Source organism: Stegostoma tigrinum, chromosome 24, assembly GCF_030684315.1.
Source record: "Stegostoma tigrinum isolate sSteTig4 chromosome 24, sSteTig4.hap1, whole genome shotgun sequence".
Taxonomy (NCBI): Eukaryota; Metazoa; Chordata; class Chondrichthyes; order Orectolobiformes; family Stegostomatidae; genus Stegostoma; species Stegostoma tigrinum.
The window spans coordinates 448,488-462,496 of record NC_081377.1 but is presented as its reverse complement, the minus strand read 5'-3'; the positions used below and the strand labels follow the sequence as shown (position 1 = coordinate 462,496).

Genomic DNA, 14,009 nt, shown 5'->3' with positions numbered 1-14,009 from the left:
TTAGTAGTCCTGGCAGAACCAAAACCGGGTGTCGTTGATGGCCCACAGCACTTCATGAATGCCCAGTCTTGAGTTGCTAGATCTGTTTGAAGTCTGTCCCATTTAGAACAGTGATAATGCCACATGACACAATTCTCAATGTGAAGACAGCATGTTGCCTCCACGAGGACTGTGCAATGGTCACTGTTACCGATACTGTAATGGACAGATGCCACTGCAGCTGGCAGCTTGGTAAGGATGAGGTCAGGTATGTTTTTCCCTCTTGTTGGTTCCCTCACCTCTTGCTACAGACCCAGTCTAGCAGCTATATCCTTTAGGACCCGACCAGCTTGATCAGTGGTGGTGGATATTTGAATTCCCCCACCAGATTACATCTCGTGCCCTTTCTATCCACAGTACTTCCTCCAAGTACTGCTCAACATGGAGGAGTACTGATTCATCAGCTAAGGGAGGACAGCATGAGGTAATGAGCAGGAGGCTTTCTTGCCCGTGAGACTTCACACAGTCCAGAGTCAATGTTGAGGATTCCCAGGGCAACTCCCTCCCGACTATATCCCACTGTGCTGCTATGTCTGCTGGGTCTGTCCTGCTGGTGAGACAGGACATATCCAGGGATGGTGCTGGTGATGTCTGGGACAAGGTATGATTCTGTGAGTATGACACTGTCAGGTTGTTGCTTGATGAGTCTGTGAGATAACTCTCGCAATTTTGGTACTAACTCCCGGATGTTAATGAAGAGGGCTATGCAGTGTTGACAGGGCTGTTTTTTTTTAAAAAATCATTAATTCGTGGCATGAAGGCGTCACCAGCAAGGCAGCAATTATTGCCCGGAGGGCAGTTCAGAGTCTGGAGTCACATGTAGGCCAGACCAGGTGATGATGGCAGTTTGTTTCCCTAAAGGGCATTAGTGAACCCAATGGGATTTTCTGACAATCTGCAATGGATTCATGGTCATCATTAGATTCATAATTCCAGATATTTTATTAAATTCAATTTCTACCACCTGCCGCTGCAGGATTCGAACCGGGATCTTCAGAATGTTATCTGGGTCTCCTGGATCAACAGTCCAGTAAAAATACCACGAGGCCACTGCCTTCCCATTTCTGTCCATTGTCTTTTGCGATACTTAGATCAATGTCAGGTGATCCGTCCAGTTTCATTCCTTTGAGACTTTGTCGTGATTGATACAAATGAGTAGCTTGCTAGGCCATTTCTGAGAGCACTTGAGAGTCAGCCATATTGCTGTGGGTCTAGAGTCACATATAGGCTAGACCAGTTGAGGATGACAGACTTCCTTCAGTAGATTCTTAATTCCAGATTGTTTTATTGAATTCAAATTCCACCATCTGCCGTGGCTGGATTTGAACCCAGGTCCCCAGAGCATTGTCTGAGTTTCTGGATTAACAGTTTAGCGATATGCAAGGCAGGCTATGGATACAGTGACTGTTAGACCGGGCAGCAGCTGGGCTGGGGGCTGGGCAGCAAGAGAATCTGAAACATATATGTCGCTCGGCCATTGTCTCCCTGTGTCAGTGGGTGAGGGGTGGGGGTGAGAAAGTGTGAGCTGGTGAAAGGGTGAGTGTTGTGTGTAATGTAATGTGTGTTGGTCCATGGGTGAGTGCTGGGGGTGAGGTACTGTGTACTGGGATTTGGGTGGATGCTATGGGTGAGGTACTGCGTACAGGGCTGTGGATTAATGCTGTTGAAGTACTGTGTACTGGGTTGTGGGTAAGGTACTGTGGGTGAGGTACTGCGTATTGGGCTGTGTGTACTTGGCTGTGGGTGAGGTGCTGTGTACTGGGCTGTGGGTGAGGTTTGGGTTTGGCTAGGGCTTTGGTTATGAAGATTGTGATGGAGGAAGTTTCTATTGCAATATTTCCTGAACGTTTGCCCACTGTGACACCCCCCTTTTGAGGCATGAAAATTGTCATGATCCCGAAGTGACAAATTGTGAGGGGGAGTGCTGAGGGAGTGAGTGGATTCCTATGTAAGTAGGGCCTTGTCCTTTACCCTGGGGGACACAGTCTGTCTGAACAGCCCTGGTGCCTTTTAGCTCAGTCTGTGAATGGTCTTTTTCCACCAATTGTGAGAGATGGTGACTTTTCCTGACAGTTGTCTGCAGCTATAGATGTGTTCGAATTGATGTGTGACAGAGTTGTATGCAGGCAGCTGTAATTCTGCATTGTGCAAGGCAGGCTATGGATACAGTGACTGTTAGACCGGGCAGCAGCTGGGCTGGGGGCTGGGCAGCAGGAGAATCTGAAACATATATGTCAAAAACTTATCATAGCATCCCACAGACCAGGAGACCTTTCAGGCCACGTGCTCATGCCAACCCTATCCAATTTGTCGTGCTGTCGAGCAGTATTCTCAAATCCCTTCAACTGTTTCCCTTTGAGTGGGGTCAGGTCCTAGAAGCTGTTGGTTAAAACAATAATTTGACAGGCTTCTTTTAACACAATAGTGTTCATAATTCTGTCTATTGCCAATGGCAGCAAGATGTAGCACTGCAACTGATGATCTCAGGAAAAACCTGGTGGTGATCTATGCAGCTATCACACAGTTCTGAGATGTCAGTGTCACCATCTTAGCGTTAGAAGTATACACTCGCCCTGTAAAACGATACAGATAGAGGAATATAGGGACATAAGAAGTGACTGCTCAGACAGTACATTAACTTTAAAGGAGCTATACAAATAAAAATTAGTTATTTTCTCAGTGAGGCAGCATTTTTAAAGTGATCAATTACAACTTTACCAAATAATTTTAAAAAAAAATACACAGACCATGACAGAACATTTCAGGAGTGAAGGAAACCATTCGGCCCATTGTGGTTTTGCTGGCACTCGTTTAGATATCTTCACTTTGTTCCACATTAGTGAGCTCAGATGCTCTGTCTCCATTTATCTCGTTGCAACAAGAAGTTTTACTTTTGACTTAGGATCAGTCTTGTTTTTCTCAGCAGCTGGGATTGTCAGCTTTTTGTCTCTTTCGTTTTTCACTTACAGTCTGTCTCAAAAGAGACATGTTTTAAAACGACATTATTCTATCCCAACAATGGTAAATTTATCTGTGATGTGTGCTGAGCCAGGAATAAGAAAGAGGCATTCTATTTTCTTGAGTTAGGTATAAGTTGCCTATCAAGATAATGTTTATATTATATGTTTTAGTCATTCATCACAGTAAACATGAAATGTGAAATAATTGCAACATTTATAGAACACAAAATGTAGAAAAGTACAGCATGATGTTGTGCTGTGGAATAATTCTAATCTAATAATTCTAATCCAAAAATAAAATAACCTAACCTACATTCCCCTCAATTCGCTGCTGTCCATGTGCATGTTCAGCAGTTGCTTAAATGTCACTAATGACTCAGCTTCCACGACTACCACTAGTAAACTATTCCATGCGCTCACAACTCTCTGGGTGAAGAACCTCCCTCTGATGTCTCCTCCATACCTTCCTCCTGACACCTTAAAACTATGACCCCTCGGGGGAAAAGTCTCTGGCTATCGACTCCATGCCTCTCATTACCTTGTACACCTCGATCAGGTCACCTCTCTTCCTCCTCTACAGAGAGAAAAGTCTGAGCTCAGTCAACCTCTCCTAGTAAGACAAGCCCTCCAGTCCAGGCAGCACCCTGGTAAACCTCCTTTGCCCCTCTCGAAAGGCTCCACATCTTTCCTATAATAGGGCGACCAGAACTGGACACAATATTCCAAGTGTGGTCTCATGAGGGTTTTGAGGAGCTGCAGCATAACCGCGTGGCTCTTAAACTTGATCACCCTGTTAATGAAAGCCAAAACACCATATGCTTTCTTAACAACCTCATCCACTTGGGTGGCAACTTTGAAGGAGCTATGTACTTGAACAGCAAGATCCTGCTGTTCCGCCACACTGCCGAGAATCCTGCCTTTAATCCTATATTCAGCATCTAAGTTCGACCTTCCAAAATGCATCATTTCTTAGCTTTTAACAGGAAAATGGAATTTCTTAAGTTACCATTCCCTCCACAGACTACAACTTCAGCAAAACTCTATAAATCTGAACAACCTTTATTAAACCTTTAATTTTCCATTCACTAAATGTTGCCTGTAATTACTGTAGGTTCTCCTCAGAACTATAGGTCCTTGTTGTCAATCTCTCCTGTTTAATATTCATCCAATTTCCAGATTTCTGAATCAATTTAAGTGATGGAATGCTACCTATTTTGTGTGGGGATTGTAATGAGGTCAGCCATGTGACATCATAGAATATGCATTCCCTGATTGGATCAGATTAACACCACCAATCAGGGAGCCCTGTCTGACAGATAACAACAGGAGTATCAGGCATCCTTTTCGCTCTGAGAGCTGGCTCGGAGGGTGCTTGATCAGTGTCGAGAACTCTCCATGTGTAAAGGGTGACCTAGGGCCAGGATATCAGCCTGTGTTGAAAGAAAAGCATGCACCTGAAGAAATTTGCTCAAAACATGTTCAGGTAAGTATTTCTGGATGAAGTGATTTCAAATAAACTGGTTTGACCTGATGTTGTCTGAGCTCTGTCATCTGACTTCTGTCTTTCTCCCATCAGTACACACAGCCAGAATCACACTCCCATGTGCATACACAGAGACACATCCCCACATGTATTTATAGCCCGAGTCCCTGTCCTTTGAGTATACACAGCTAAAATCACTCTACAATATCTTTATAGAACCACAGTCACTCTGTGATGAGTACACTGCTAAGGTCATTTTCCCATGAATACACACAGCCACCGTATACTGAATCAGAATGTTCTCCAATGTCTATACACAGATCGCGGCTTGGTGGTTCAGTGCTTAGCACTGCAGCCTCACTGCGCCAGGGACTCTGGTTTGATTCCAGCCTTGGGTAACTATCTGTGTGGAGTTTGCACATTCTCCCCGTGTCTGCGTGGGTTTCCTCCCACAGGCCAAAGATGTGCAGGCTAGGTGGATTGGCCATGCTAAATTGCCCATAGTGGTCGGGGGTGTGTGGGTTATAGGGGGAATGGGTCTGGGTGGGATGCTTCAAGGGCCGGTGTGGACCTGTTGGGCCGAAGGGCCTGTTTCCACACTGTAGTGAATCTGATCTGATCTAATCTAATCTAATCTAATCCACAGTGGTCTTCAGTGAGTATACATAGCTACAGACACTCTCCCTCCACTTTGGACAGTTTTGGGCCAGTGATTCCCAGGTGTCTGCGGGAATGCCTCACTTTGCCACTGAGGCCTTGAGGGTTTCACCTGGGGATTGCCTGCTGTTTTGAACCTGGGAGTAGAGCACCTGCTTGGGGAGTCTCGTGTTGTGCCCGGCCCATTGCAACTGTTCAAGGATGGTGAGTGCCTTAATGATGGGCATGTTGGCCTGTCAGGGACACTGTTGCAGTTGGATTTGCAGGATCTTGTGCTTTGGTGGTACTGCTCCAGAGCATTGAGGTGTCTGCTGTAGACAGTCTATGTCTCAGAGCCATATAGAAGGGCAGGAACCATCACAGGGCTGTAACCTATGTTTGTGGTGTCAGATCTGATTGTTGTTGTTCACAAATACCCTTCTCCTCAGGTAGTTGAAGGTTGTGCCAGCACACTGGAGGTGGTGCTGGATCTCTTCATCAATGGCTGCTCTGGCCAACAGGACATGTCCAAAGTACTAATTCTAAGTTCTAATTTTCATTAGAAAGATGGAGATTGAGGTCTACAAAATCATGAGGGGTATAGACAGAATGGATAGCAAGAAGCTTTTCCCCAGAGTGGGGGGACTCAATTACTAGGGGTCATGAGTTCAGAGTGAGAGGAGGAAAGTTTAAGGGAGATATGCGTGGAAAGTTCTTTACACACAGAGGGTGGTGGGTGCCTGGAACGCGTTGCCAGCGGAGGTGGTAGACGCAGACATGTTAGCGTCTTTTAAGATGTATCTGGACAGATACGTGGATGGGTGGGGAGCAAATGGACACAGACCCTTAGAAAATAGATGACAGGTTAGACAGATGATCTTGATCGGCGCAGGCTTGGAGCGCTGAAGGGTCTGTTCCTGTGCTGTAGGTTTCTTTGTCCACTTCCAGTACAAAGAACAATGTTGTCTAAGGCTTCCCCTTGGGCCTTGATGTTCGGGGGTTTGCTCCAAAATGCCAGGTCAGGTTGATGTTGGACATTCGTTTTGTGGATGCCCAGGGTCTGAGTTTTTCTCGCCTCTCCTTAAAGCTCATACCCTCTAATCCAGATAGCAACCTGGTAAACTTCTTTTGCACTCTCTCCAAAACCTCCAAATCCTTCCTGTAATTTGGTGACCAGCATTGAATACAGCACCCTAAGTGTGGCCTAACCGAAGTCTTATAAAGCTGCAACATGATGTCCTGAGTCTTGTATTTGATTCCCTGACCATAAGACCAAGGAGTGTAAGTAAGGCCATTAGGCCCATCGAGTCCACTCTGCCATTTAATCATGGCTGATGGGTATTTCAACTCCACTTCCCTGCACTCTCCCCGCAGCCCTTAATTCCTTGTGAGATCAAGAATTTATCAATCTCTGCCTTGAAGACATTTAACGTCCCGGCCTCCACTGCGCTCCTTGGCCATGAATTCCACAGGCCCACCACTCTCTGGCTGAAGAAATGTCTCCTCATTTCCATTTTAAATTTACCCCCTCTAATTCTAAGGCTGTGCCCCCGGGTCCTAGTCTCCCCGCCTAACAGAAACTTCCCAACATCCACCCTTTCTAAGCCATACATTATCTTGTAAGTTTCTATTAGATCTCCCCTCAATCTTCTAAACGCTAATGAATACAATCCCAGGATCCTCGGCCATTCACCGTACGTTCCAGGGATCATCTGTGTGAATCTCCGCTGGACACGCTCCAGGACCAGTAAGTCCTTCCTGAGGTGCGGGGCTCAAAATTGGAGTATTCTACATGGGGCCTAACTTGAGCTTTATAAAGTCTCAGAAGCACGTTGCTGCTTTTATATTCCAACCCTCTTGAGATAAGTGGCAGCATTACATTTGCTTTCTTAATCACGGACTCTGCCTGCAAATTAACCGTTCGAGCATCCTGGACCAACACTCCCAGATCCCTTTGTACTTCTGCTTTACGAATTTTCTCACCGTTTAGAAAATAGTCCATGCCTGTATTCTTTTTTCCAAAGTGCAAAACCTTGCATTTGCTCACATTGAATTTCATCAGCCATTTCCTGGGCCATTCTCCTAAAGTGTCTAAATCTTTCTGCAGCTTCCCCAGCTCCTCAGTACTACCTGCCTGTCCACCTATCTTTGTATCATAGGCAAACTTTGCCAGAATGCCCCCAGTTCCTTCATCCAGATCATTAATATATAAAGTGAACAGCTGCGGCCCCAACACTGAACCCTGCGGGGGTTCACCGGTTGCCATTCCGAAAAAGAGCGTTTTATCTCAATTCTGCCTTCTGTCAGACAGCCAATCCTCAATCCAAGCCAGTAATGCACCTCGAACACCATGGGCCCTCAACTTACTCAGCAGTCTCCCATGAGGTACCATATCAAAGGCCTTTTGGCAGTCTAGATACTGGGTTTCCCTGGTCTAACCTACTTGTTGCCTCTTCAAAGAATTCTAACAGGTTTGTCAGGCACAACCTCCCCTTACTAAATCCATGCTGACTTGTTCTAATCCGACCCTGCACTTCCAAAATTTAGAAATCTCATCCTTAACAATGGATTCTAGAATTTTACCAACAACCGAGGTTAGGCTAATCGGCCTATAATTTTCCATCTTTTGTCTTGATCCTTTTCTTAAACAAGGGGGTTACAACAGCAATTTTCCAATCATCTTGGACTTTCCCAGACTCCAGTAACTTTTGAAAGAGCACAACCAAAGCCTCCGCTATTTCCTCAGCCACCTCCCTCAGAACTCTAGGATGTAGCCCTTCGGGGCCAGGAGATTTATCAATTTTTAGACCTTTTTAGCTTTTCTAGCACTTTCTGTTTTGTAATGCCTATCATACTCAACTCTGCCCCCTGACTCTCCTTAATTGTTGGGATACTACTCTTGTCTTCCACTGTGAAGACTGACGCAAAGTACTTATTAATTTCTTCAGCTATTTCCTTATCTCCCATCACTAGCCTTCCAGCATCAATTTGGAGCGGCCCAATGTCTACTTTTGCCTCTCGTTTTGTTTCTGAAAGAAACTTTTACTATCATTTCTAATATTACTAGCTAGCCTACCTTCATATTTGATCCTCTCCTTCCTTATTTCTTTCTTTGTTATCCTCTGTTTGTTTTTGTAGCCTTCCCAATCTTCTGATTTCCCAGTCCTCTTGGCCACATTATAGGCTGTTTCTTTTTCTTTGATACATTTCCTGACTTCCGTTGTCAGCCATGGCTGTCTAATCCCACCCCGGATAATCTTTCTTTTCTTTGGGATGAACCTCTGTACTGTGTCCTCAATTATACCCAGAAACTCCTGCCATTGTTGCTCTACTGTCTTCCCCGCTAGGCTCTGCTTCCAGTTGATTTTTGTCAATTCCTCTCTCATGCCCCTGTAATTACCTGTATTTATCTGTAACACCATTACATCCGATTTTGCCTTCTCTCTTTCAAACTGCAGACTGAACTCTACCATCTTATGATCGCTACCTCCTAAGTGTTCCCTTACTTTAAGATCTTTTATAAAGTCAGGCTCGTTACCTAGCACTGAGTCCAAAATAGCCTGCTCCCTTGTGGGCTCCATCACAAGCTGTTCCAAAAAGCCATTCTGCAAACATTCCATGAATTTCCTTTCTTTGGATCCACCGGCAACATTATTCACCCAGTCCACCTGTGTATTGAAGTCCCCCATGATCACCGTGACCTTGCCTTTCTGACATGCCCTCTTTATTTCTCGGTGCATCTTGCGCCCCTGATCACGATTAGGAGGTCTGTACATAACTCCCATTATAGTTTTTTTGCCTTTGTGGTTCCTCAACTCCACCCACACAGACTCCACATCCTCTGACCCTTTGTCATTCAGTACCGTAGATTTAATTTCATTCTTAACTAACAAGGCAACCCCATTCCCTCCGCCTACCTCCCTGTCTTTTCATTAAGTTGTAAATCCTTGGATGTTTAATTGCCAGTCCTGAACCCCCTGCAACCATGTCTCTGTGATGCCTACCACATCATAATCATTCAAGATGATTTGTGTTGTTAATTCACCTACTTTATAGAACATAAAACATAGAACATTACAGCACAGTACAGGCCCTTTGGGCCTTCGATGTTGTGCCGACCTGTCATACCAATCTGAAGCCCATCTAACCTACAGTATTCCATGTATATCCATATGCTTGTCCAATGATGACTTAAATGTACCTAAAGCTGGCGAATCTACTACCGTTGAAGGCAAAGTGTTCCATTCCCTTACTACTCTGAGTAAAGAAACTACCTCTGACATCTGTCCTATATCTTTCACCCCTCAATTTAAAGCTATGCCCCCTTGTGCTCGCCATCACCATCCTAGGAAAAAGGCTCTCCCTATCCACCCTATCTAACCCTCTGATTATTTTATATGTTTCAATTAAGTCACCTCTCAACCTTCTTCTCTCTAACGAAAACAGCCTCAAGTCCCTCAGCCTTTCCTCGTAAGACCTTCCCTCCATACCAGGCAACATCCTAGTAAATCTCCTCTGCACCCTGTCCAAAGCTTCCACATCCTTCTTATAATGCGGTGACCAGAACTGTAAGCAATACTCCGGTGTGCGGCCGCACCAGAGTTTTGTACAGCTGCGGCATAACCTCATGGTCCGGAACTCGATCCCTCTATTAATAAAAGCTAAAACACTGTATGCCTTCTTAACAATCCTGTCAACCTGGGTGGCAACTTTCAAGGATCTGTGTACATGGACACCGAGATCTCTCTGCTCATCTACACTACTAAGAATCTTACCATTAGCCCAGTACTTTGCCTTCCGGTTACTCCTACCGAAGTGCATCACCTCACACTTGTCCGCATTAAACTCCATTTGCCACCCCTCAGCCCAGCTCTGCAGCTTATCTATGTCTCTCTGTAACCTACAACATCCTTCTTCACTATCCACAACTCCACCGACCTTGCTGTTGTCTGCAAATGTACTAACCCATCCTTCTACGCCCTCATCCAGGTCATTTATAAAAATGACGAACAGCAGTGGACCCAACACTGACCCTTGTGGTACACCACTAGTAACTGGTCTCCAGGATGAACATTTCCCATCAACTACCACCCTCTGTCTTCTTTCAGCAAGCTAATTTCCGATCCAAACTGCTATATCTCCCACAATCCCATTCCTCCGCATTTTGTACAATACTTTGTTACGAATACTATGAGCATTTAGGTAAAGTGCCTTAATGCTAACTTTCTTATCATTATTAGAGATATTGGAAATCCTAAGATGTCTTAGGCTATCCTTCCTTTTTGCTGTATTCCTAGTCTGCCTCGAGCTTAAACCCACTTGTACACATGCTATCCTGCTGCTTATCTTTCCACTTAACTCCATACTCCCTGTTACTTTCGCTTTCCCTTCCCCCCCCCCCCCAACTCAGAGGTTTAAAGTCCTACTGACCACCCTTATCCTTTTCACTAGAACATTGGTTCCAGATCGGTTTAGGTGGAGACCGTCCCAATGTTACAGATCCCCCCAGTTCCAAAACTGATGCCAATGAAATGGAATCCCTCTTTCCCACACCAATCCCTTAGCCACATGTTTACTTCCCTAACTTTCATGTCCCTATGCCAATTGGCACGTGGCTCAGGCAGTAATCCGGAGATTATGACCCTCGAGAACCTGTACTTCAATTTCTTTCCTAGTGCTTGATAATCCCTGAACAGGTCCTCTACCCTAACTTTGCCTATGTTCTTAGTCCCAATGTGGGACCACAACAACTGGATCCGCCCCCTCCCGCTCCAATATCCCTTTAAGCCGGTCAGAGATGTCCTACACCCTGGCACTGGACAGGCAACACACCATGTGGGACTCCCAATCCAGCTTGCATAGGATACTATCTGTCCCCCTAATTATAGAATCCCCTACAACAACTAGCTGTCTTTTTGCTCCCCCCCTCTTGAATGGCCTTCTGCACCATGGTGCCGTGGTCAGCTGGCTCATCCTGTCCACAGTCCTTTCCCTCATCTGTACAGGGAGCAAGACTCTCATACCTGTTGGTCAAGGTCAAGGGCTGAGGCTCCTGCCCTCCTGAACTCAGAATCCCCCTACCTGCCTCACTTACAGCCACACCCTGTTGTCCCTGAACACTTTTTGAATTTGAATTACTTAATCTATCGGGTGTGACTGCCTCCTGTCCGGGTAACTCTTCCCCCTCCCAGATGTGCCGCAGATTTTGAAACTCAGATTCCAGATCATTAATTCTGATCTGGAGTTCTTCCAGCAACCAACACTTGTTGCAGATGTGGTCGCTGCAAGCTAAGTACTTAAATAGCAATCACTTACCTTCCCGACTGCATCTCTGCTCCGACCTCACTTCCGCCCAGCTCCAGCTGCTCTCTGCTGAAAAAAGGACCTGGGGCTTTGAGGTAAGTGCTTAAATAGCAATCACTTACCTTCCTGACTGCATCTCTGCTCCGACCTCACTTGCGTCCAGCTCCCGCCGCTCTCTGCTGAAAAAATGACCAATAGCCATAGGCCTTCTTCAACACCCTATCTACTTGCATGACCACTTTCAGTGAGCTATGGACATCAACCCCAAGATCCCTCTGTACATCAATGCTGTTCAGAATCCTGCCATTAACTGTATACTTTTCCTTAACATAATATCACTAGGCCATTGTCTAGCGGTACTGTCAATAGACTATTAATCCAGAAACCCAGCTAATGGTCTGGGAACCCGAGTTCAAATCCCATCATGGTAGGCAGTGGAGTGTAAATTCAATAATTAAATAAAAAGTCTGGAATTAAGAATCTACTGATCACCATGAAATCATTGCCGATTGTTGGGGAAAACCCATCTGGTTCACGAATGTGAAGGCAAACCCTGCCACTCTCACTTGGTCTGGCCTATATGTGACTCCAGACCCACAGCAATATGGTTGACTCTCAATTGCCCTCTGAAATGGCCTAGCAAGCTACTCATTTGTACCAATCGCTATAAAGTCTCAAAGCAATGAAACTGGATGGATCACCTGGCATTGACCTAGGCACTGGAAAAGACAACGGCAAAAGCAGCCCTCTTGACCCTGCAAAGTCCTCCTCACTAACTTCTGGGGGTTAGTGCCAAAATTGGGACAGCTGTCTCTCAGACTAGTCAAGCACCAGCATGACACAGTCATACTCACAGAAACATACCCCCTCATCTCCATCCAAGGCACAAAACAAACCTTCCACAGCAGACAGGGGTTCACCTGCACATCCGTCAATGTGGCCTATTCCATCCGCTGCTCCCGATCTGGCCTCCTCTACACTGGTGAGACCAAGCGGAGGCTCAAAGACCATTTTGTAGAGCATCTGCACTCTGTATGTGACAAACGACAACACCTTCCAGTCGCCAACCACATTAATTCCCCTTTCCACTCACTGAGAAACCTGTCCATCCTGGGCCTCCTCCAGTAATAATGACACCACCCGCAAATTGGAGGAGCAGCACCTCATATTCTGCCTTGGGAGTTTACAGCCTAATGGCCTAAATGTAGATTTTACCAGTTTCAAAATCTCCCCACTGCCAGCCACATCCCTTGACCAACCCTCCCTCTCATTCTGCATCCTTGACCTGACACAACCCATCCATCTTCTCTTCCACCTATCCACCCCTCCCACCTCACTGACCAATTCCCACCACTCCCTAGCAGCACTTATTTATCACCATCCCACCTGCCTGCTCCAGCTCCATCCCTCCTCTCTATTTATTTTCCAGCTCCCTTCACCCTCCCCATTTCTGAAGAAGGGTCCCGACCCAAAACATCAACTTTCCTGCTCCTCTGATGCTGCCTGGCCTCCTGTGTTCTTTCAGCACCACACTGTGTTATTTCTGACTCCAGCATCTGCAGTTCTGATAATCTCCATTGATCGTTGTAGCGTCACAAACTTACTAATCTATCTGTCTATATTTTCATATAAGTCATTTAAATATATATCACAAACAGCAGAGGTCCCAGTACAGATCTCTGCGGAACACCACTTGTCATGGACCTGCAGCGTGAAAAACACTCTGAAACCACGACTCTCTGCCATCTATGGGCAAGCCAGCTCTGAATCCACATGGCCAAGTCATCCTGGATCCCATGCAACTTAATCTTCTGGGATGAGCCTAACATGAAGGACCTTGTCAAAAGCCTTACTATAAAATCCATGTAAACAACATCCACTGCCCTATCATCATTTATCACCTTCATCACCTCCTCAAAATGTTAAGGCCCCAGCAATCTCCTCTCTTGCCACTCTCAATAACCTGGCGAGTTACCCATCTTAATGCTCTTCAAGAGATCCAACACCACTTCCTCCTTGATCCCAAAATGCCCTCACATAGTAGCATGCTCTACATTAATATTACTATCTTCCATTTCCTTCTCCTGGGTGAATACCAACATAGAGTACTCATTTAGGATTTCACCCACATTCTCTACGTGCAAGCACAGGTTCTGTTTTTTACCCTTGAATGGTCCTACCTTCTCCCTTGTTATCCTCTTATTTTTGATGTATGTGTAGAAAGCCTCGGGACTCTCTTTAACACAGCTTGATAAAGTTATTTCATGGCCCTTTCTCAGTCTCCTGCTTGAGTACTTTCCTGCTTTTCTTATATTCTTCACGTGCTCTGTCCAATTTTAGTTTCCTAAACCTTACATATACTTCTTTCCTTTTGACTAAATTCACAATATCCCTCTTTATCCAAGAGTCCCTTATCCTTCCTCTTTACTGGAACACGCCGGTCTTGAACTCTTCCCTGCAGGTCTTTAAACAGTTCCTGCATGTCAAAAGTGGACTTGCCTGATAACAGTTCCTCCACATAAACTTCGATCAGGTTGCCCCTCAACTTCCTGTATTGCAATAAAAACAAACTCAGTGTATCCAACCGT

General features: G+C 45.5%; 1 protein-coding gene across 2 annotated transcripts in view; it reads right to left on the bottom strand.

Annotated features, from left to right (window-relative positions):
* The window catches only part of LOC125464952 (cytosolic 5'-nucleotidase 1A-like), a 59,536-nt gene that overhangs the window by 4,909 nt on the left and 40,618 nt on the right, over positions 1-14,009 (bottom strand). The window contains exon 5 of one of the 2 annotated variants that reach the window (XM_059654234.1): positions 11,544-11,597. The exons of the other annotated variant lie outside the window; for it this stretch is intronic. Coding sequence (XP_059510217.1) covers positions 11,544-11,597 — 54 coding nt within the window. The remainder of the gene's footprint in view (positions 1-11,543; positions 11,598-14,009) is intronic. 2 annotated transcript variants of the gene reach the window in all.